The sequence below is a fragment of the Pleuronectes platessa genome, chromosome 12, assembly GCF_947347685.1.
Source record: "Pleuronectes platessa chromosome 12, fPlePla1.1, whole genome shotgun sequence".
Taxonomy (NCBI): domain Eukaryota; kingdom Metazoa; phylum Chordata; class Actinopteri; order Pleuronectiformes; family Pleuronectidae; genus Pleuronectes; species Pleuronectes platessa.
Genome location: NC_070637.1, coordinates 25,432,171 through 25,455,504, shown reverse-complemented (window position 1 = coordinate 25,455,504; position 23,334 = coordinate 25,432,171). Strand labels below are relative to the sequence as shown.

The following is a 23,334-nucleotide window of genomic DNA, read 5'->3' as shown; positions in this document are numbered from 1 at the left end:
TGTGTGTGTGTGGGGGGGGGGGGGGGTCTCCAACACGCATCTCTTTATTTTGATTGTACATAATGCTAAGTTGAGGCTTTTATGATCCATGATGCATTTCAAAGTGTTCTTCATGAAACTGAGTGCTTCATGAAGAACCTCTTTTATTTCTAAGAGCTTCGCTCCAAAAACATAATAAATAATTTGTAGCTGCAGGTGGAGAAATCTGAAAATCCACTTAATGGTGCATCTTATGAACAAGAGGATATTTAATATTCAGAAAGGAAAAGCTCCCCCATCTCTCTCTCTCTCTCTCCTCCCATCCCCGCCACTCTCTCTCTCTCTCTCTCTCTCTCTCTCTCTCTCTCTCGCTCTCTCTCCTCCCTGTCAGTGTCTCTCGCTCTCTCTCCCTCCCTCTCCCTCTCTTTCTCTCTCTCCTCCCATCCCTGTCAGTGCCTCTCTCTCTCTCTCTCTCTCTCTCTCTCTCTCTCTCTCTCTCTCTCTCTCTCTCTCTTTCTCTCCCCCCTCCCATCCCGGTCAGTGTCTCTCCCCCCGCCCTCCTCCCTGCTGCCATGGCCGCGGAGGCTAACGCTCTGGATGAGGATGCGACGGTCGCCCTTGCGGACAGCACCGAGATGCAGGAGCGGGTAAGATGCTTTGTCTTTGGGGATATAACGTGAAACCGTGCAGGGCCTGAATCTGTCCGTGCAGCAGCGGCAGCAGCAGCAGCGGCGGCATGGCCTCCCTGGTCCCTGCTGCAGCAAGATGGAGAAACCTGCAGGATGCACGCTGCAGCTGGAGAGAGGAGGAGAGAGAGGAGGAGAGAGAGGAGAGAGAGGAGGAGAGGGAGGAGGAGGGAGAGGAGGAGGGAGAGGAGATATGCACAGCGCACATCCAGTGACGCTCATGCAGGGCCGAGGAGGCAGAAGTGAAACTTGCAGCAGCTGTGTTTGTGTGTCCGTGCACGTTCCGCTGCCAAGGCTTATAAATAGGCCGGCGCTGTTCTACCGGGTGACAGCGCGCGCTCAGCGGGGAACGTGGCGCAGGCGCGTCCCGGTTTGCAGCTGAGTCCGGACTCGTCCGGTAACGTCCCTCCACTTTGGAACGCGGACGCAAAACTGGACGCGACGAGGTAGGAACTCCTCCTGCTCAGCAGAGACTGAAGGAAGAGAGAGGCTGTGTGGAGCTGGGACGTCCTCAGCAGGACAGTGTGGGGGGGGCTGAAGGGGGAGACTGAAACTAAAACACTGCTGCATTAAGCATATGTTTTCAAAATCAACCTTTTACGGTGTTAAAATTCAAAAGCTAAAGTTTCCAGAGCCCAGATTTATGATTCAAATTGGGTCAGTTTATCCAGAAATGTCAACTTTAAAGTAAAATATCTAATTATTCTCACAATGCATGAAGCTTTATTGATTGATTATGTATTAGTTGCATCAATCTGGCAAGTGAGTCTAAGGTCATGAGTTCTCCACATGCCTGGCGGTGAACAGAACCTGTTCCTCCACTTGTCGTTCACTGAGATGTTTTTGTCAGCTGATGTTTACACGCTGCTCCTCTCCTCGCTGTGTGGAGACGCTCCTCAGCCTGTCCTCCTCATCCTGTCCCACGTCTCCCGTCTGTCTGTGTGTCCTCTGCTCCTCTCGGGGTGAGTGTTGGCTTCAGTCGCTGCTTCTCACTCGGTCCACTTGACATTGGCTGTCAGAGCTCAGATAAGAAGTCTTTATCTTGTTATCTCAGATGTTGAGGATCTGAATCGGCACTACAACCTGTACACTAACCACAGGCTAATTCCTGTAGAATGGAGGTGATGCATTGAGGCTGCAGATGTAGGCTAAAGTGTCAAAGGTGAGGTCGACCAACTGCATCAGATTATGCAATCTCCCTAATCTCCTTGCTAGAAAATGAGAGACTCCGGATTAAAGGAGGGAGTTAGTTCGAGACCGGGGGGGAAACCCATGAAAGAAGCTGTTATTATAGAGATTATACCAAAGGATTGTTGTAGCTACGACCCAAATACTTTCACTGCTGGTTCTGAAGAGACTCACAGAATCCAGAGAGGAGGATCAGACCAGGAGAGAGAGATGGTTCTGTGTCCTGGACTTCAGGGTTGAAGGTAAACTGGTGTCTCTGGCCACTGGAACCATCGAAACCACAGAGACTGAGAGTTTCTTCCAGCTTCACTTTTTAAACTCCCACTGATTTCATATAAGCAAGTTCCTTGAAGTTACTCTACATTTAATATATGCTGAGTCTTGCGAAAGGTTTAATTGTGTAATCTGTTATGTTACATCACACTTTCAAAAGAACAGGATCAAAGTTCAAGGATCAGAGATTGAAAGTTTGATATTTAGAGGAAGTTTAACTGAGGATTTATATTTCAGTTGAGAATATTGTATATTATGAACATTTGGGTTGGATACATGTTCTTGTTCCTATCTTTACATATTAATTTATCTATTGATGTTAAATTTAAAGTAGTTTTTATGAGGTTTACACGTCAGATATAAGTGTTACTCTCATTTCCTTCCTGCCACACTGTAAAACCAACCATGAGACATTTCCCATCATCTCACCAAACAGTGGCTCAGTCCACATGGTGAGATCTGACAGAGGAGTCTGAGCAACCTGACCTTTGACCCGGTGTTTTCCTCTCGTCCAGCAGAAGGAGGAGAACATGACGGTGGATCTGGAGGCTCCTCCGCCCGCTGCACCGGAGGATTTCGCCATCCGGTGCCGAGACGTGTGCCGGTCCTACAGCAAACTGAAGGTCCTCAGCCACCTCAACCTGACGGTGCCACAGGGACAGATGTGAGTGGAGCGAGGAGACACGATCTCAGATCTCAGATAACACGTCGCTCTCTGAATCTGTCAAAGCAGAACCCGGCTTCACAGGAGAACGTGACTGTATCTGATCCTGGGCTTCATATCTCATATCTCATATCTCTGGATGTGTCAGTTTGTGTCATGTTATTCCTGGTGGTCAGATCTTTACAGTTTGTCCTGAGTCTAACTGTAGCTTATCTTTAAAACACTCAGTCTGCGGTGCTCCCTTCCTGCCTTGTTTGATCCCATCATTCAAACTGGTTACCTGAGGCTGTTTACATCAGTCTGAACCAGTGAGCGTGCAGACACACCTCACTGGTGTTCTTTCACTTCACGTCCTCAATCCACCACGTGGGAGCCGTGACACCGTCTGAGTGCCAGAGTGAAAGTGCAACAGCCACTGGTCACAGCCACATCTCTGTATTTCAACTCTTCACTCAAATCATATGAAGAATTAAACACAGAATTCAACAGTCGTCCTTTTGTTTTTGAACGTTTCTAACTGAAACCCTCTGTGACTCTGTGTCTGTTGCAGTTACGGTCTCTTGGGCCCCAGCGGCTGCGGGAAGACCACGCTGCTGAAATGCATTGTGGGAACGCTGAAAATCTCGCAGGGTCACATCACGGTGCTGGGGCGGCCTCCTGGTTTCCCGGGTCACGACGTGCCGGGGAAGAAGGTCGGGTACATGCCGCAGGTAAACAGAGCATCTTTGAAATCTCAGCTCTGCCTGGAAGTATGTGTAAATGTGTATATGTATTATATGTATGTACTTTCAGTATTTAGGGGACTAAAAACTAAGAATGTCCACTCCCTCACTCATCTCCACATGTAAACCTTTTAACTGTGTTTGGTGAAAGCCAATTATCAACCGGACGTTCACTGATTAGGGAACAAGTGCCTTGCTCAAGGGCTCGATTTAACTGAGCCTCTATTGGCTCATTACACTCAGAGTGGAAACGTGATGAGGCTGATTACACGAGTGTTAGTGAGCATCACGTTCGTCCCCTTGGACCAGATCTGTGACCCTGAGAGGGAGTCATGTGACACCTTGTGTTGTCTGAGGCCAGCAGCAGTGTGGAATAAATCCTGGTTACAGAGAAATGTATGTGTGGATTATTACACAAGTAGCTAATCTAGATATTAATCCTTTGAGTTATTGAAGAGCTAAAAGTAGTAAAAGAAGCTGATCTGCGTAAAGAACATCCAACTCAAACAGATACAAACTTAATTTACTGTTTATTTCATATTTAATATCAGAGGACCGACAGAAAAGGGTCAAATAACCAGGACGAGGTATTGAGGGTATAATCTACACACACACACACATATCAACACAACCTTCTCTTGTGTTGTGTAGGACCTGGCGTTGTACAGCGAGTTCACCATCAGCGACACCCTGACCTTCTTCGGCCGAGTCCACGGCCTGACGGCGAAGGAGACCAGGGCGCGCATGGACTTCCTCATCGACTTCCTGGACCTGCCTCAGAAACAGAGCCTGGTCCGAAAGCTCAGGTAAAACCACACGACATCGATATCTGTGATCGTGAATCATATCCACGGATTCATGATTCTGTTTGATTTGTGGCGTGGAGCAGATTAACTGCAGGTGAATTCAATCATTAGAGATGAGATTCAGGGAGTTTGAGTTTCCAGTTGGAGCCAGTTTATGAAATTATGTGAAATGGTTTTTACAGCTTGTTCACGTACGTCTGTGGACTTTGACACCTGAGGTGCATGAAGTAAACACACACACACACACACACACAGACACATGTAATCCCTTTGTCTACATCAGGTTATAAACACAGTGCCCATAAAACGATATGACCTTATCTGATAAGACAACAAGCGTCAAATGAAGAGATAACCAGCTCTTTAATTTGTAAGATCAACTTTGTTTAATCTACCTGCTGTGGAGTCTTTTATGTTTATGCCAGTGTTGCCAAATTTCATTCTAAAAGTATAATTATTTTTTATATTTCCATTAAGCCGAGGGTCCAACATCCTTCTGCTTTGCTACAGACGGATATTTGTGTACTTTATGTAAGATGGTCGTGAAGCTGGATAATCACATTTTCACATGAAGATTAAAAAAGCAAATAAATCAAGCAGTGCAAATTAAAAATGTGTTTTACGCCTGTGTAATCTATATTCTGTGGTTGTTCATTATCTATTATTTATTATCTATTATCTCTTGTTCCTGGTATGAGTCACATCCCCGATCATAACAAAGAGTCTTGTGTTCCTGAAGAGTCTCTTTCAAAACAGATCATGTAATACTTATATCACATGTCTGTCATGCTGAGCTGCAGCTGTCTCTTTCTGTCTCCCTGTTATTGTTATTGAATTGTAACATGAAGATCTGTTTTATTAAAGATCTTCATTTCCTCGTCTCCTCTCTTGTTCGGCTGCAGACACACACACACACACACACACTCAGCTGAAGCTTTTAACTACACACAGTGTGAAGTATTCCTGGTATGAATAAACACATCGAGTGACTCTGACTCGTCATCTGTTTCTACCTCAGATATTATAGATATAGATTATTGTCTTTAATACAGTGTAGGATCAAGCTGCAGATTTTTGAGTCATAGATTTTTAAAGAATTTATGTTTTTCTAGACATAGAAATAAGATGAATTTCTCATAGAGCCTCCGAGCGACCCTCTGGGTCAGGTCAGGTTGTTGTGCCCTCAGTGTTGTCTGGCAGGTTTGTCTTTCAGGTTTTGTCTGCTCTACTCTCGGCTCCCTCCTCCCTCGGGAACGAGCGGCATGTGTCTTAACAGTGACGCAACATTTGAGAACATGGTGGAGGAGTCTGGTTCTGATTCCTCTTGTTTCCTGTGTGTTTGCTGCAGCGGGGGTCAGAAGCGCAGAGTGTCGCTCGGAGCTGCTCTGCTCCAGAATCCAGAGCTGCTCATCCTGGACGAGCCAACGGTCGGAGTGGACCCTGTGCTCAGGGCCAAGTATGTACTGAACAACACACACACACAGACACACACAGAGACACACACACAGACACACTCGTACTGTTTCGCTGAACAGTTCCTTAAATTCAGTTCAGCTGCACCAGATTCAAGAACCATTCATTATCTCCTGGTAAATCATTGAACATTTAATAGTCAGATAATATTAAAGGAAACTGGATTTGTTCCCCTCTGACCGATAACACTTCCTTCCACCAAGTTACCTACAGGCTAAAAACAAAACAACCAACTTACAAACAGGTGAAAACACGACCTCTTGGGCAGAGATACTAAATTGAAGATAGATTTTCAGACCTTTAAATAAATATAGAGCTAATATCGTGACCCGGGCAGAAACAGACCTGTCAGTGAATTCTCCTGTGGAAGGTAAACAGCTGTCTGTGGCCAAATCTAAACACCTAAACATCTTTTCTAACCTCACAGGAACATCAAGTTACTTTCTCCCAATCAACCACAGAGTCAGAAACCTTTTTTCAAGGCTCACTTCTCTCTGTTGGTGTTTTGCTCCAGACTCTGCTGTTGGAGAACATTTGAGATTTGAGGAAATCGTTTATTTGCTCTCGGGTCAAACGTTGTGTACTTAGATTGTTGTTGTTGTTGTTTCCGTTGTGCAGGATCTGGCAGCATCTGGTGGAGATTGTGAAGACGGGGAAAGTGTCGGTCATCATCACCACACACTACATCGAGGAGGCCAGACAAGCCAACGTGGTGAGACAGACACACACAGAAAATCAACACACAGATATTCAGGATTACAGAATCAACAGCTCCGCATTCATCCTCTGAAACAAAGAGTCTATTCATATCTTCTCCGTGTCAACATGTTTGATGAAGTTTATTCTTCATCATCTTTGACAGGACGAACAAAAGCTCAATGAGGAAAAGCTCCTATAGAGTTTGTATAGAAGCTCTCATCCTTCCACACAACCTGGTTTTAAGTTTCTAAAGCTCGAATCTTTCTGTTTGTCATTTATTCCTTTGGTTTATTAGTCAAGTTTATTAATACAGCTCATTTAAAAACAACCACAGATGACCAGAGAGCTGGAAAATGCAAGTAAAGAACAAATTAATACAAAATAAAATAATAAAAAAATGCTATTTGTAGTTCTCACTCACTCACTCACTCATCGTCATCCGCTTATCCGGGGTCGGGTCGCGGGGGTAGCAGCTCAAGCAGGGGGCCCCAGACTTCCCTTTCCCGGGCCACATTGACCAGCTCTGACGGGGGGATCCCGAGGCGTTCCCAGGCCAGTGTTGAGATATAATCTCTCCACCTAGTCCTGGGTCTTCCCCGAGGTCTCCTCCCCACTGGACGTGCCTGAAACACCTCCCAAGGAAGGCGCCCTGTGGGCATCCTTACCAGATGCCCGAACCACCTCAGCTGACTCCTTTCTAAGTAAAGGAGCAGCGGCTCTAATCCGAGTTCCTCACGGATGACTGAGCTTCTCACCCTATCCCTAAGGGAGACGCCAGCCACCCTTCTGAGAAAACTCATCTCGGCCGCTTGTACCCCGATCTCGTCCTTTCGGTCATCACCCAGCCCTCATGACCATAGGTGAGGATAGGAACGAAGATCGACCGGTAGATCGAGAGCTTTGCCTTGCGGCTCAGCTCTCTTTTCGTTACAACGGTGCGGTAAAGCGAACGCAATACCGCCCCCGCTGCTCCGATTCTCCGGCCAATCTCACGCTCCATAGTACCCTCACTCGCGAACAAGACCCCGAGGTACTTGAACTCCTTCACTTGGGCTAAGGACTCATTTTCTACCCGGAGTAAGCAATCCATCGGTTTCCTGCTAAGAGTCATGGCCTCAGATTTAGCGGTGCTGATCCTCATCCCAGCCGCTTCACACTCGGCCGCCAGCCGATCCAGTGAGTGCTGAAGGTCACAAGCCGATGATCCAATGAGGACCACATCATCCGCAAAAAGCAGTGACGAGATCCTCAGACCACCGAACTGCAACCCCTCCCCACCACGACTACGCCTCGATATCCTGTCCATGTATATCACAAACAGGATTGGTGACAAGGCGCAGCCCTGGCGGAGACCAGCACCCACTGAGAACGAAACTGACTGGCTGCCGAGGACCCGAACACAGCTCTCGCTTTGGGAGTACAGAGATTGGATGGCCCTGAGGAGAGACCCCCTTACCCCATACTCCCGCAGCACCTCCCACAGTTTCTCCCGGGAGACCCGGTCATACGCCTTCTCCAGATCCACAAAACACAAGTGGACCGAATGGGCATACTCCCAGGCCCCCTCCAGGATCCTTGCGAGAGTGAAGAGCTGGTCCGTAGTTCCACGTCCGGGGCGAAAACCGCATTGTTCCTCTTCAATCTGAGGTTCGACGATCGGCCGAACCCTCCTTTCCAGCACCTTGGAGTAGACTTTACCAGGGAGGCTGAGAAGTGTGATACCCCGATAATTGGTACACACTCTCTGGTCCCCCTTTTTGAACAGGGGAACCACCACCCCGGTTTGCCACTCCTTTGGCACTGTACCCGACTCCCACGCGATGTTGAATAGGCGTGTCAACCATGACAGCCCCTCAACACCCAGAGCCTTTAGCATTTCTGGCTGGATCTCATCAATCCCTGGGGCTTTTCCACTGCGGAGATGTTTGACTACCTCAGTGACCTCCACCAGGGAAATTGACGACGAAACACCATCAACCTCGAGCTCTGCCTCCAACATAGAGGGCGTGTTATTCGGATTCAGGAGTTCCTCAAAGTGTTCCTTCCAACGTCCGACGACCTCCTCAGTTGAGGTCAACAGAGTCCCATCCTTACTGTACACAGCTTGGATGGTTCCCCGTTTCCTCCTCCTGAGGTGCCGGATAGTCTTCCAGAAACACTTTGGTGCCGACCGAAAGTCCTTCTCCATGGCCTCTCCGAACTTCTCCCACACCCGCTGCTTAGCCTCCAACACGGCAGCAGCTGCAGCCCTTCGGGCCTGTCGGTACCCTGCAACCGAGTCCGGAGTCCTCCAGGATATCATATCCCGGAAGGCCTCCTTCTTCAATCGGACGGCTTCCCTGACCACCGGTGTCCACCACGGTGTCCGAGGGTTACCGCCCCTTGAGGAGCCTAAGACCCTGAGGCCACAGCTAGCCACCGCAGCTTCAGCAATGGAGGCTTTGAACACCGCCCACTCTGGCTCAATGCCCCCAACCTCCACAGGAATGCCAGAAAAACTCCACCGGAGGTGTGAGTTGAAAATACCTAGGACGGGGGCCTCCTCCAGACGTTCCCAGTTCACCCGCACTACTCGTTTGGGCTTACCAACTCACAACCAGATGGTGGTCGGTTGACAGTTCCGCCCCTCTCTTTACCCGAGTGTCCAAAACATGCGGCCTCAGATCAGATGACACGATCACAAAATCGATCATTGATCTTCGGCCTAGGGTACTCTGGTACCAGGTACACTTATGAGCACCCTTATGTTCGAACATGGTGTTTGTTATGGATAATCCATGACTAGCACAGAAGTCCAATAACAAACGACCGCTCGGGTTTAGATCAGGGAGGCCGTTCCTCCCCACCACGCCTCTCCAGGTGTCTCCATCGTTGCCCACGTGGGCGTTGAAGTCACCCAGCAGAACTACGGAGTCCCCTACTGGAGCCCCATACAGGACTCCATTCAGGGTCTCCAAGAAGGCCGAGTACTCTGAGCTGCTGTTTGGTGCATACGCACAAACAACAGTCAGAGTTTTCCCCCCTACAACCCTTAGGCGTAGGGAGGCGACCCTCTCGTCTACCGGGGTAAACTCCAACACCGCGGCGCTCAGCCGGGGATTTATGAGTATCCCCACACCCGCCCGGCGCCTCACGCCCTCGGCAACTCCGGAGAAGAATATAGTCCAACCCTTATCCAGGAGTACGGTACCAGAGCTGAGACTGTGCATGGAGGTAAGCCCCACCAGATCTAACTGATAGCGCTCCACCTCCCTCACAAGCTCCGGTTCCTTTCCCCACAGCGAGGTGACGTTCCACGTCCCCAGAGCCAGCTTCTATTTGTAGTTTAATAACTTAAATAAATACCACAAAAAGACCAAATTCATCTTCATTAATTCCATTATTATTCACCACAGTAGCAAAATGTGCTGAAAATAGCCCCCCCACACACACACACACACATACACATTTTACTCATTACTCACATTTTACAGTTTGAAACCTGCAGATTCCACTTGAATAGAGAAGCTGTGAAGAAACACAGAGAGCGAAGAGGAAGTAAAGGTTTAAAATAAAGTTCAGTAGGTTTGTGGTGAACAGTCACACACATGAGCAGCAGGGTTAAAGTTAGTGGGTCTGTAGAGTTACAGTACACTTAACACACACGTGTCGCCCTCACACTAATATCTGGTTCTGCATAAATCCATGAGTTCCACCACTGTGTCCCCACTAATCTGCTTTGGCTTTAAAGACCAGTACTTTACAGTGGAGTGTTTGTCCTGTAGATTCTATGATGTTCTGGAAATGTGCTTTTTCACTTCTCCAGGCAGACACCCCCCCCCCCTCCCCCCCCACCACCACCACCACCACCACCAGGTTTCTTAGTAATCGAAGGAGCTGAATTTCACTTCTCTTTATTAATCTGATTGACACATGTCGGAGAGTTTCAGACTTTCACTTCATCTCAAAAACAATGTCAGAGGTTATTTCGGCCTCTCTCTGATGCAGCTACATGAATAACAGAGACTGAAATTCTCCACTGAAGCCGGTCGGACCTCTGTGGTCGCTCCGTGGCGTCTCCACTCAGGGTGGAGGTGACAGGCGGGTGGAGGGAGCATCAGGTGGATCCACTGACTGTTTCACCAGGACAGAAAAACGTCAGATGGTTCAAAGAGGAATGAAAACACGCTGGCTTGTTGTTTCTTAGACTTGAATCACAGAGAAACCTTGACCTACTGTGGAGAAAGGAGGGACCAGTTCTGAAAACCAGTTCCTCCACTGCTCTGTAACCAGCTGGCTCCAAAAACATATTTTAAAATCCTCATAAGTCAAAAGTCTCTGTTCGAACTGACACACGCTGGCTTCCCCAACAATTAGGTGATTTTGTTGAGGTGCTGTTGGTTGAAAGCACCGGTCTGGTAAACAAGAGATCATGGGTTCAAGTCCCAGCAGTGCCTTGCTTATAGTTCATGAGGTACAGAGGGTCGGCCACTGACCAGAAGGTCATGGTGGTTTGATCCCCGCCTCTTTCAGTCTGCATTCTGAAGTGCAAGATGCTTAACCCCACACTTTAGTTTCCTCTCCATAAAAAGTGGCAGCACAAAAAAGACAAAACTGTGTTTTATGAATCACTTCTTCATTATCTCTTCTTCTCTTGTCCCTGCTCTCCAGGTCGGGCTCATGCGGAACGGCCACTTGCTGGCGGAGGGGCCTCCAGACGAGGTCATGAAGCAGCACAATGCAACAGTGAGTAGAGGTCAAGCCCCTGGTGGACAGGAGGGACGGGTGCAGGCAGTGAGGACAGGGAGGTTCATGGATCAGATGCATATTCTCCACTTCTGTCAAAGGACAATAAAGAGATGTTGCATCAGATCGGGGAATGAATTCTTTGTTCTAAAGCAGCTCTTCTAAATAAACCAGGAGCTTTTATGTCTTGTGTAAACTCCTGCTCTCCTGCTGCAGACCCTGGAGCACGCCTTCCTGCAGCTGTGTCAGACTCACGACCAGGTCGACTCCAAACGAGGCTCCAGTCCACAGGGGGCGCTGCTGGAGAACAGCCAGTCCTTCGAGAGCGGCCGAGACGAGAGTCGACCGATTCTCGCCATCGGAGCCGGAGCCGAGGAGGAAGTTCCCAAATATTCAGGTACATGCACAGAAATGCTCTACCCAGTTTATCACAAGTCATATTTCTGTGTCCTGTCCCTGAGGGTGGCACTGTGGGCAAACAGGTGCATAGCACATAAGTCTGACACTTGAGTTTGAAGGTCAAAGGTCAGAAGGTTGCAGCATGTTGGGTATTGACGGCCTTTGAATGGGGGACTTGGTGAGAACCTGAACCACTGTGTGTTCTGCAGTGGACTGGAAGGTGCGAGCCCGACACCTGCTGCCCAAGTGGAGGAACATCGTTGCCCTGATGATCAAGACGCTGGTGAGGATGAAGAGAATGCCCGGGTACGTCCACGCTCCTCACGTCTATCAGCAGAGGTCCTGGTCGGACGAGGGACACGTTGGTCCTCTTACTGTCCCTGTCCCCTCTGTGCTTGCAGCTCGTTGTGTTTCCAGTTCGTGCTGCCCGTCATCCAGATCTCTCTGATCTGTCTGTGCGTGGGGGGGGATCCGCGGGGGGTCCAGGTCGCCGTCGTGAACAACGAGACGTCCCCCTCGGCCTACAGCCTCACGCTGCTGTCCTTCCTGGACAACACCAGCGTGCAGCAGGTATGTCTCCGTCCTCCTGAGACACTGACACACACTGACACGAGGGAGGTTTCAATGTTCACGAGCTGCGACCGAAGAGGAAGCAGGTCGTGTCTGTGCTACATGTTCTGTTATTCACTGGTTATAAAGTTTACCACAAAGATCAAGTCTAAGTTTCACTTCACTGTTTTTCTAGGAAAAAAGAAAGGTCGTCTCCTGGTTCATTATATAAAACTATATAGCTCGAGTGAAGCTGCTTTATAGATGATAGATAGATAGATAGATAGATAGATAGATAGATAGATAGATAGATAGATAGATAGATAGATAGATAGATAGATAAACAGATAGATAGATAGATAGATAGATAGATAGATAGATAAACAGATAGATAGATAGATAGATAGATAGATAGATAGATAGATAGATAGATAGATAGATAGATAGATAGATAGATAGATAAACAGATAGATAAACAGATAGATAGATGAATAGATATATAGTTAGTTAGATAGATAGATAGATAGATAGATAGATAGATAGATAGATAGATAGATAGATAGATAGATAGATAAACAGATAGATAAACAGATAGATAGATGAATAGATATATAGTTAGTTAGATAGATAGATAGATAAACAGATAGATAGATGGATAGATAGAAAGATGGTTAGATAGATAGATAGATAGATAGATAAATGGACACTTTATTAATCCCGTGGGAAATTCAGATCATCCAGTAGCTTGTACACTTAACATACATAAATCACATAAATCACATACAGAGAACATATTTACAGATACAGGAATGCAATGATGTGATTGTGTCAGTGTCCAGTAGGAAAGTTTTCTTGTGCTGCTGGAGTGGATAGTACAATAATATATATATATATATATATATATATATATATATATATATATATATATATATATATATAAACAGCAGAAAAAAACAATATATAAATATATAAGGATATATAGTGGTAAAGTCTGTGCATGGGGCTAGTATAGCCAGTAAAGGGATGGACAGTGGGTTGTATAATAATGATGAGATGAGATGAGATAACTACATTAGAAGATATGAATCTATTTCCCTAGAGAGCATCATTATATATTATTATATATTATATAAAGTGTTGCTCTTCCTCCACAGGTGCCCTTGTCTCACACAGAGGCCTTCGATGGGATCCAGAATGGAGAGTACTGGGGCGTCATCGGCTTCGGGAAGAACTTCACCAGCTACCTGACCAAAAGGTGAGCGCACCAGTCATGTGACATCAGCCACCATGTGACCAGTTAGTGTTAGAACCAGGACAGAAAACACTGGATCCATGAATCTCTCATTGTCTTCTATATCTATCTTTGATAATATGTTGTGTAGAGTCTACACATGTCAGAAGCATGTAACAATGAGTTTATAATAATCCTCTCTACTTAATGAAGAGGTGATGAATTTAACAAATGAGCACATATACTCCATGTAAATGTGTATTAACATCTGTAGTCCTGCCAGGACACAGTAGTTCATGAACGTAAATAGTTATATTAATGTAAATAAAACTCTAGGAACTATTAAAAACAGTCCCCCCCCCCACACACACACACACACATCAATCTTTACACTGACTGCGTCATCACAACTTCTGTCAAGCGTCTTATAGAAAACACACGATTGTGAATCCTTCTCATTCTCGACTTTATTCCTCACAGGAACATAAATAAATCTTGTTTCTTATTGCTGTCAGCAGGGTCACACAAAAACTACTGAACTAATTTTATAGGAACTTGGTGGAAGGTGGGACAGGGGTTGTTTCCCTCCTCCTCTTCCTCCTCTTCCTCCTCTTCCTCAGTTAACCCGTCATCGCTGCTTTTCAATCATCTCCTCACACAAAACTGATTGTTGTGTTGTTAAATCACCTGCAACCATTCAAAAGCCACATTGAAGCACAAACAACTCCATCAAATGCTATTCCTGTCATCACACAGACACACACACACACACACGCACACACACACACACACACACACTCGATTCAAACCAGTTTCAAAATGTTTATCATGTGAGGATGAGTCAGTCGAGGAGGTTAAACGGCATGAGTTGTTGTTGTGGGTGTGATTCACTGTGTGTGTGTGTGTGTGTGTGTGTGTGTGTGTGTGTGTGTGTCTGCTCCTGTCTGTCCCACACACACCTGTGCAGGTCTTCACTGAATCATGTGACAGACGTTCTTCAGGTTTCTGCTCCTCCACGTCTGAACCTGATTCTGTTCAACTACATTCACACTTCACAGAACAATAATAGACCTGATTTCATGAAGGGACAAGTTTCATACGAGCTCTGTAAAATAATCCTATGATTTAATAATTCAATGAGAAGTTATGTGAATCAGATGGTGACTGTTTGGCTCCACAGGATGATGCAGCGGCAGGTTTCCAGGGAGGTGGTCGATGGAGGATCAGTGCACGTCTGGCTGGACCTGACAAGTAAGATGCAAACTGTTAATCTACCTTAAGCTTTAAGAGTCTATTATCGTACACGTGAGTATATTCTATTAATTAGAATTTAAAGGATCAACCAAACTGTATATTAACTGAAATATAGAAGTAACAATTATTATCAATTATCTACTGTGATTCAGAGAAGCTCACTTTGGCTTTTTATGTTTTTTTCTAGATCGACAAATTGCCTTAATGCTGCAGAAGAAGCTTCACGAGGCTTTTCAGGTACAAATGTGTTTCCTGACTTTTGTTTCATTAGCTTTAAATATTCTAATAGTTTGTAAACATACACAATATTTATAGTGTACAAGAAATACACATGCAACACAACAGCAGCAGCATCTTTACAATATCAACATCAGTGCCACTTTGCTGGTTTCTGCTATTGACGCTGTTTCACAACAACACAAGAACAAACTGTTCATATGTTTTTAACATTGTCATCATGATAGAAACAACCTGTGATTTGTGAATATGACCTAAACTAATACAATTTCATCATTTGATTAATTCCACTTCAGAATCAGAATCAGAATCAGAAAGGTGTTTATTGCCAAATAGGTTTACACCTACCTGGAATTTGCTCTGGTTATTAGTGCATACAATGAACTGTTGTTTTTCTTATACAACACAAATAAGAAAAACAATATATATACAATAAAAATATATAAAAGACATGAAAAGTAAAGTAAAAAGTGATATGCAAAAATGCAAACAGTAGAACAGTGTCAAATTTCTATATGCAATGTAATGCTATATAATATTATGTGTTAATTTCAAGTTGATGAAAATGCAGTTGGAGTTATGATGTGTCTCACTTCTCTGTCGTCCACCTGCAGGACTTTGTGGACAATAAGTTGGGCAGCATGTCGTACCTGGTGTCGCTGCCGGTGAAGGTGAGAAAAGATCTGGAGCAAAAATCAAACCAGAGGATTAAGAATCAAACAAGAAAATTAATTTTTCCTTCCTGTCCTCTTACAGATCGAGGAGCCGATCTACGGCGACGAGAACACAGACTTCACCACGTTTGTGATGCCTGGAGCTGTTCTCAGGTCAGTGGGATGTGAGCTGGTTGAATTCAAGCTTCGACCCCTTTAAATACCAATAAACTCCATATTGACAATAAACCCGTGCTCCTCGTCTCTCCTCCTCTTCCTCACTCCCCGTCCAGTATCACCTTCTATCTGGCTGTGGGTCTGACGGCTCTCTCCTTTGTCCTGGAGAGGAAGGAGGGGCTTCTGGACAGGTGCTGGGTCGCAGGTGAGAGGTCAAAGGTCACACTCAACACGTTCAGTAGATAAACGGTTTTATAAAAAGATCTCAGCTTCCCTTTGTATTCGATATTGGAACCTGACCTGCCTTCATGCTTGGCATCGGTTCATGTGATTGTATGTTGTTAAGATTCAACTGTACTGATTGTGTGTTTGACTTTGTTCTGTATTAATTACCTTAATTGTAAATGTCCAAGTTTACTTAGTTTGATCATCACTCTTCTGCAGCTTCATGGTTTCACCTACTTTCTGAGTTCTTTGTAATTCCCTGCTGCTTTTAATTAGGAAAACTGGTTATACAAACACAGATAAGTCTTTAAATGCAAAAACTTAATACAAAACTTTAATTTCCCCCTTTTTATGATTGATTGTAGTTATTATTGATGCTTGTCTTTCACACATCAGTAATAAATACTGAAGTTTTAATGTACTTTTAATAGAAAAGTTCTTAGATTCATTCAAATCTTTCAACTGCAGCAGAATGAAGCTTCCAAGATAAATAATTGAAGTGTAATTTGATATGTCACCAGTAGAGGGAGTCACATGATCACAGCCGCAAGTTGTTATATTATTACTGTTTTAAACGTATTGATGACTATGCAGATATTTTAATGGCAGAATTAATGTTGAATAATGATTTGTTTCATTTAGAGACTGAATGATTTGAGTGGTTTTGTTTATTCAGAGGATCTTTGATTTGACTTTGTGATGTTTGTGTGTCTCTGCTCCAGGTGTGAGCTCCATGGAGACCATGCTGGCTCACCTCCTCTCTCAGCTGTTTGTCATCAGCGTCCAGATCGTCCTGCTGCTGCTCTTCATCCTGCTCGCCTTCAATGTTCGTCCTGCACAGACACACACACACACACACACACACACACACACACACACACACACACACATGAGAGGAAACTATGATCTGAGTGTCTTCAGGAACAAAAACAAGTTAGTGGAGACTAGAAAATACAACATAAACAATAAAACAACCATATAACACATATATGTAAAGAATTTTTTTTAATGAAAGAAACAATCCTGATTGTTTCAATAATTGTATTTATTTTATATTTAAATTGAATTATCACACATACATTCATTTTGCTACTTGTTTCTCTAATAATTATCTTACTCACAACATGGAAATCTGGCTCATTCTTTACTGAGAACATCGTCAGATAACTTTTAAAGTAAAACTGATTTTGTTATTATTAATATTACTTTGGACTAATTAATTACTTGGACTGTTAATAATATTATAACATTTTATCTAAATACCACCTTTAACAAGGCTCAGACACAACAGCAGTACAGAATTCAGAAAGCAGCTAAAACTGAAAATGATGAATATAAAACACATATCGGGATCACACATTGAAATATTGCATTCAACATTAAAAGCAGATGTGTGTATTGAGTCGTATTTAATCGTATTATTATCGTGACCAGCGTCTGTTTATCAGAGATATTCTGAAAGGTCAGTGCGTCTGAAGCTCTGTTAGTCGCTCATTTGCATTTTTATCACATCAGGCAGAAATGAGGACTTTAACTCCAGAACATTAGAGTCATGATAATTCATATCACCCGTCACACACACACTGTTATTGTCTGAGATGATATAATTAATATTGTTCTGTGAGATGTGCACGTGGCAGCAGCAGCGGGAGAGTTATGGTGGAAATCTCAAACAGACTCTGGAGGTCACAGAGGTCATGATCACTTTGTGACCCTGGATGGGATCAATACAGGCAAAGACAGGGTAGAGATCATGTGTGTGTCTGTGTGTGTGTGTGGTCTCGTCTGTGTGTTAAAATGTGTGTGTCAGTGTGTGTCAGTGTGTGTCAGTGTGTCCATGTGTGGGTTAATTAAGGTGCTGAAGTCCAAAGCGACCTCGACTCCATAAATCACTTCCTGCTCGTTTCCAGGGATCGCCACCACAACAACCTTGATTGCTGTGGCAACCGAGTGGTCATGTGACCTCCCGGTGCTATTTCTGCACGTCGTCAGGGGAGACGGATAGTGTCTTAACACACTGAGAGAACACACACACACACACACACACACACACAGACACACACGTCCGCACATTCCCTCCGAGCTCACACAGTTATCACTTTGATTCCTGACTTGTTTTTATTTCACTTTGAAAAGCAGGAAATCGTTTTAATTAATCCGCTGGTTTCCTCCTCGGGTTCCTGGGACATGACATCACGTCCTCAGGGACCAGTGTTCTATTAAAACCTCAGACTTTGAAACCAGTTCCACATGAAGGCTGAGAACTGGAGGAGAATTGAGCTGGTTTCCAAGAACAATTTGTTTTTCAAAGAAAGGAAACCACTGAAAATAGATTGAAAAGTAAACTTGTATGTGTAGGTTGTAATATTGTGTATTTCTTTGTGTAGAGCTGTGTGTTTGTCCTGGTTCTAACTCTGCCCCCCCCCCCCTCCCTCCTCTCTCTCTCTTTAGTTCCACCTCAGCTCTCTTCATGAAAACACTCGAGACATTTACGAGCCTGTTTTCTCTCTCGCCCCCCCCCCCCCCCCTCTCCCTCTCTCTCTGCAGATGCCTAATGAAGGCTCCCTGGTGCTGGTCATAATTCTCATCGTGCTGCAGGGCGTCACCGGCATCTCCTTCGGCCTCGTCATCTCCGCCGCCATCGATGACGAGCAGAGCGCCAACCAGGCCGCACTGGGCGTGTTCTACCCCAACCTCATCCTCAGTGGTAGGCCTCTGACCCGATGTGTGTGTGTGTCTGTGTTGTGTGTGTGTGTAGGTGTCTGATTATTGGACCGTTATTCAACATCCTCTGGTTTGGTTGTAGTTCAGGATCTAGAAATCTTTGCTGAAGCAGCAGTGGCTCAGTCCGGTTCTCCATCACCTCCCACAATCCTTCAGTGGCTGCACCGGAGCCGTCGACCGGATCGAACCATTAAATCTTTATTAAGCATTTAACAGATATTTAATCTGTGCTGAATTATCGGGTTCATTGAGGAGTGGGAACCAGCAGTTAAATAAATCTCACTGGAGCGTTCATATCTCCCTCCCTCCCTCCTGTAGTTTGGATGATTCAAATGAAATGAAAAGTTTTCCCTTCCTCTTTATTTTAATTTGTTTATATAAGAGCATCTCCTGTGCCCTGACCTGCAGGTATCATCTGGCCCGTGGAGTGTATCCCGTATCCTCTCCGGTACCTCAGCCTTGCTCTGCCTCAGACCTACGCCTCTGAGGCCCTCCGCTGTATAATGTACAGAGGTAATGTATACACACACACACACACACACGTTACACAACACGCATCGACCCTGTAACGCTATGAGCTCCTGCAGCCGGTCAGATTGTCACGGTGCACGCTGCAGCCTGAATCATTCATCAGGCCTGGATCCTGTGTAACTAAACTTCCTGGAATCAGGGGTGTAGAGGTTTCGTGTCCCCCCCCCCCCCCCCCCCCCGTGTTACGTGATACGTGTCAAACGCAGGAAGTGGGCGGCTCCGCTTCCTGCCTCACAAACCTTATCTTGGAGGTTCAGTGGTGGACGAGGGACGTTCCACTGATTAGATCCTCGTGCACTTCACTGCCCCAACATCTGATCCCTGCTGTGCACCAGCCTCACAGTCACTGTGGCCTCAAGGAGCTTCCACGCAGCTAATAGAAAAATGACAGATGATATAATAATAAACCTGGATTTCCTGTGTTGGTTGGATCACATCACCGAGAGATTGATGGTTTTTGCAGATATGATCTATTTTAATACACAGAAGACGCTGCTCATAACCAGATTCAGTTCATGAATGAGGAAAACAGACGTTACTTCACTTTCTGTGGCTGTTCTCCATCTGTCAATCACATCTGAGATAATGTTGGGCCAGTGGTTCTGGAACTGGGAAGGAGTGAACGCGATTTAGAAAAGCTCTGCATTTATCTTTAGATTCTGCAGTAAAAATATATTTTATTTCTTTGTCTTGAGGTTTTTAATTTAATGAGATCTATCAATTTATGTATAAGGCGACATATTGATATCAGAAAGTTGCAGAGCTGTCGTTTTCATGATGATGCTCCTCGTTGAACATTAAATTAGAACAATGGCCTGATTGTTTTTTTGTTAATGTGTGTAGAATATATGTCAAATCTGTTTATCAGTCCTGAGTGTTGCTCTACTCTTTTCCTTTCCGGCTGCAAAACACATATCCCACGTCCTCTCAGCCTCTTTTGACCTTGATACTGAAATGTGACCATGTGACCCTCCGGCAGGTTGGGGTCTGAGTCAGATGATGGTGTGGCGAGGCTTCGCCGTCACCCTCGGCTGGAACACCTTCTTCCTGGTCCTGGCCACGGTCATCTTAAAGCTGAGGACGTGATCATCCTCATCCCCCCCGGAGGACATCCCTCGGAGCGGGGACGGACGCTGCCGGGAGACGCCCCGGGACACGAGGACTCACCTGGGCCTCCTCCTGTCTGTGGACGTACTGATGGAGACCAGGAGGAGACACGTCATCTGTCTCTCATGGACACTTGATCCTGATCCTGCAGCAGCTCCAGTGTGGGAGACATTTAAAAACCGCTGCATGTTGACGAGACACGTGCACAACATGAGGAAGGATCTTATTTATTGTTACAGTTCGTTCCACATATATTTGTTTTGATATGTTTCCCCCCCCCCCTGAACGACCCGACACGACTCAGAGTCTCTCTCTCTCTCCGTTTGTCCTTCGTCTCAACGCTGATCGAGAGATTCTGCTGTGATTCACTTTCTTTCACAATCGGTGAGGCCTCGGGACAAAGAGGCCTCGGGAATCCATGAGGAAGAAGAGTCGGTGAATTCACTGAAGGAGGATGTTGTTGTTGTTTGTCTAACGAATATTTAGATTATGGAGAAAACCTTTTTAACAACCGTCTTAGCACAAGAGAATCTCAGGCCTGTTTTTATTGGCTTTACAATGAGAAAAGGTGCGGAGGGGGTTGTTGTTGTTTTTGTCGTGGTTGCAATGCATCATGGGAACCGGCTTCCAGCAGCATCTCCTCTGGTTTCTTACTTGTTGTGTCCGTGGACAGTTTAGCATCTTGTCCAGTGTGATACAGGAAGTGTCTCTACCGCCCCCTGGTGGTGCAGCATGAACCCTGCCTCCTCCATGTTAGTGTCAGGGGCCAAACGGAAAGCTTGTGTATCGACCTCACCACGAAGACGCCGGTGTTCGGCTTCATTGTTCTGGACAGTGGAGACGAGGCGTCCATCTTTAGTTCCAGTCTTTGGTTGTTGTGTTGCCTGCAATGGAGGAAAAGGGAAGAATTATGTTTTTAAATTCTATAAGTGATGTTTAGATATGAAATATATCCAGCCTGTGTTCTTAGATTGTTGTTGCTGATTGGTCGGTTTAGAGCCTTTTTTTGTTCCAGTCATCAATGATGAAGAATTCTGCGTTTTAAATACTTTGACCTCGTATTAATGAATATTGTTTAATTGCTAAATGATTTTGTTATCGGCCAGTTCTTGAATTCTTTGGTTGAGAGGAGAACGTTTCCTCCTAAATATTTCTTCTTGTTTTAATTTAGTACAAACAAACATGGAGCACATTTTTTGAATCATGATTAGAAAAGATATAAACTATAAAGAAGTATTGATGAATAATTTATCCCTTCTTTGATTTCTGAGCCTGTGAGCTCTTTAAAAGAATCAGAAAATAGCCTCATACGCTAAGAGTCAGATAAGAAGTCAAATATCATTCTCATGTACATGTCGCCTCACCAGTGGATGCTCCCACGAACTTTGATTTACCTGCCTGGAGGTGAAATGTCGTCTGTGGGACAATTTTTCACCAAATTCTGCCAAATTCTCATATGATTCTCTGCCAATGTCCCCAAATATGTAAAGTGTCTCTGTCACAGGAGGTTTGACCCGAGCATCTCCTGCTGTGTGGACGTCCATGTGGACGCATGCTTGTTCCCTCAGTATCTCTTTGTGTCGGCTGGTTTGAATCCAGCTGTGAATCTAAACACGTATACCAGCATGTGTCGTGTTTAGCTGTTCTGTAAGCGCTGCCATGATGTCACATGTTGGATCGTTAATGTCCGTTAACGGGATAAATAATGAATCTAAACAGCATCTGATTGGTTTATGTGATGATCTCATGCTACACGTGGATGTAAGCCGCTCTTTGACGTTTTTCTCCTGCGCTGTGAATCTGCCGTTGTTGCTCTGCTGCACATTTTAAGAGACGTCACGCTCTGGAAACAACCTCCATCTCAGATCAGATGAAATCCAACGTGCTCCTTCATGGACTCAGCTGCTTTTTGCCAAACCTTGAGGACAGAGCTGCTCCTTCTTCGGCTCTCGGATCATAAACTGTGGAGGAAACAGTCGACTCCTCATCTTCACATTCAGTCTCTGATGTGGATATTCTACATGGTATTACTGTGAGCACTGTGTTTCTGGATAATTGGGATATTTTGTCTATTCATGTCTAGTTTTGTTCTAAAATATTATATCTATTTTGAAGGAAAAACCTTATTTTCACTATTGACATTGGAATACTCGATAAATACAGATATAAATCTGATTTAAGTGTTTACATGAACTGCAAGGATCCTGCTTTAAAACAATATTTCAAATGAGCTGATTATTTTCCAATTTAGCACAGACTCAGAATAAAGGTGAAAGTCATGACGGTTCCTGAAGGTGACGCCAAATCATTTTAATTTAAACTGAATCAAAACACCTGATAAAATATATTTGAATGGGCGGGGCCGTGTATTTCTGTGAAGTATTTTAATGGAAATGTGAAACGCCAGCTGTGGTGTGTTGGTTTGTGTAATTCTGAACAAACCACACCCACACAGTCATTATAAGAATTAAAATCTTTAATATAAATTATACTTAAACATATTTTTATCCCCAAATATATAAAAAATGGATTGTTTACTGTAAGTACTTGTCCATGATAGTTTTTTGTGTTAATAATTGAATATCTCAGTTGATGTAAACTTATCTAATGTTGTGAGAGTGTATGTTGCCGGGTTGTGCCACGTCTGCTCCAAACCTCCAGTGAACTACCTCCACCCCCCCCCCCCCCCGAAGTGAAGCTGCTGTGTTGTGACACGTCTGCACCGTGGACACGCTTCCTCGACCTTCTGTTCGTGCACTTTCAAACAATAAAGTTTGTGGAGATAATCCTGCCTTTGTGTTGTTGTGAGTTTACTCACGAGCAGAGAACCAAGAAAAAAAAAAATCCCCCACAATTCCTGTGGTAACAAAAACACCCGGAGGCCGCAGATGACAGATTAATTCAATGACATCATCAGCGCTTGCATCACTGTGTTGCCTGTTGCTGTGGTGACGGTGATGCCCCCCCCCCCACCCCCCTTGCCTTCTCGAGATCCTCACCTGACTTTTTGAACTTTGTGTGTCTGTGACAGA

The 23,334-nt window shown here is 45.0% G+C and overlaps 1 protein-coding gene across 4 annotated transcripts; it reads left to right on the top strand.

The window, feature by feature from the left end:
* Positions 1–907: 907 nt before the first annotated feature.
* Positions 908–23,093, top strand: abch1 (ATP-binding cassette, sub-family H, member 1). Of its 4 annotated transcripts, none has more exons than XM_053436664.1 (20): positions 908–1,111; positions 2,645–2,790; positions 3,341–3,500; positions 4,164–4,318; positions 5,667–5,774; positions 6,410–6,503; positions 11,141–11,215; positions 11,432–11,612; positions 11,824–11,920; positions 12,016–12,184; positions 13,318–13,418; positions 14,575–14,645; positions 14,836–14,885; positions 15,500–15,556; positions 15,642–15,712; positions 15,832–15,920; positions 16,663–16,766; positions 18,488–18,647; positions 19,073–19,177; positions 20,175–23,093. In XM_053436664.1, exons 2-20 carry the CDS (start codon positions 2,657–2,659, stop codon positions 20,279–20,281), a joined length of 2,088 nt encoding a protein of 695 aa, XP_053292639.1. In that variant the 5' UTR covers positions 908–1,111; positions 2,645–2,656; the 3' UTR covers positions 20,282–23,093. The 4 variants fall into 4 exon arrangements, with proteins under 4 accessions (XP_053292639.1, XP_053292640.1, XP_053292642.1 ...); XM_053436665.1 differs by having other exon boundaries at positions 2,642–2,790; XM_053436667.1 differs by lacking the exon at positions 908–1,111 and adding an exon at positions 1,512–1,627.
* The last annotated feature ends 241 nt before the right edge of the window (positions 23,094–23,334 follow it).

Excerpts from the sequence above, each read along its gene's own strand:
- abch1 (XM_053436664.1), top strand. The coding sequence starts at position 2,657 with ATGACGGTGGATCTGGAGGCTCCTCCGCCCGCTGCACCGGAGGATTTC. Across the intron at positions 2,791-3,340 it reads ACGGTGCCACAGGGACAGAT|TTACGGTCTCTTGGGCCCCA; the intron begins GTGAGTGGAGCG and ends TGTCTGTTGCAG. Across the intron at positions 11,613-11,823 it reads GGAAGTTCCCAAATATTCAG|TGGACTGGAAGGTGCGAGCC; the intron begins GTACATGCACAG and ends TGTGTTCTGCAG.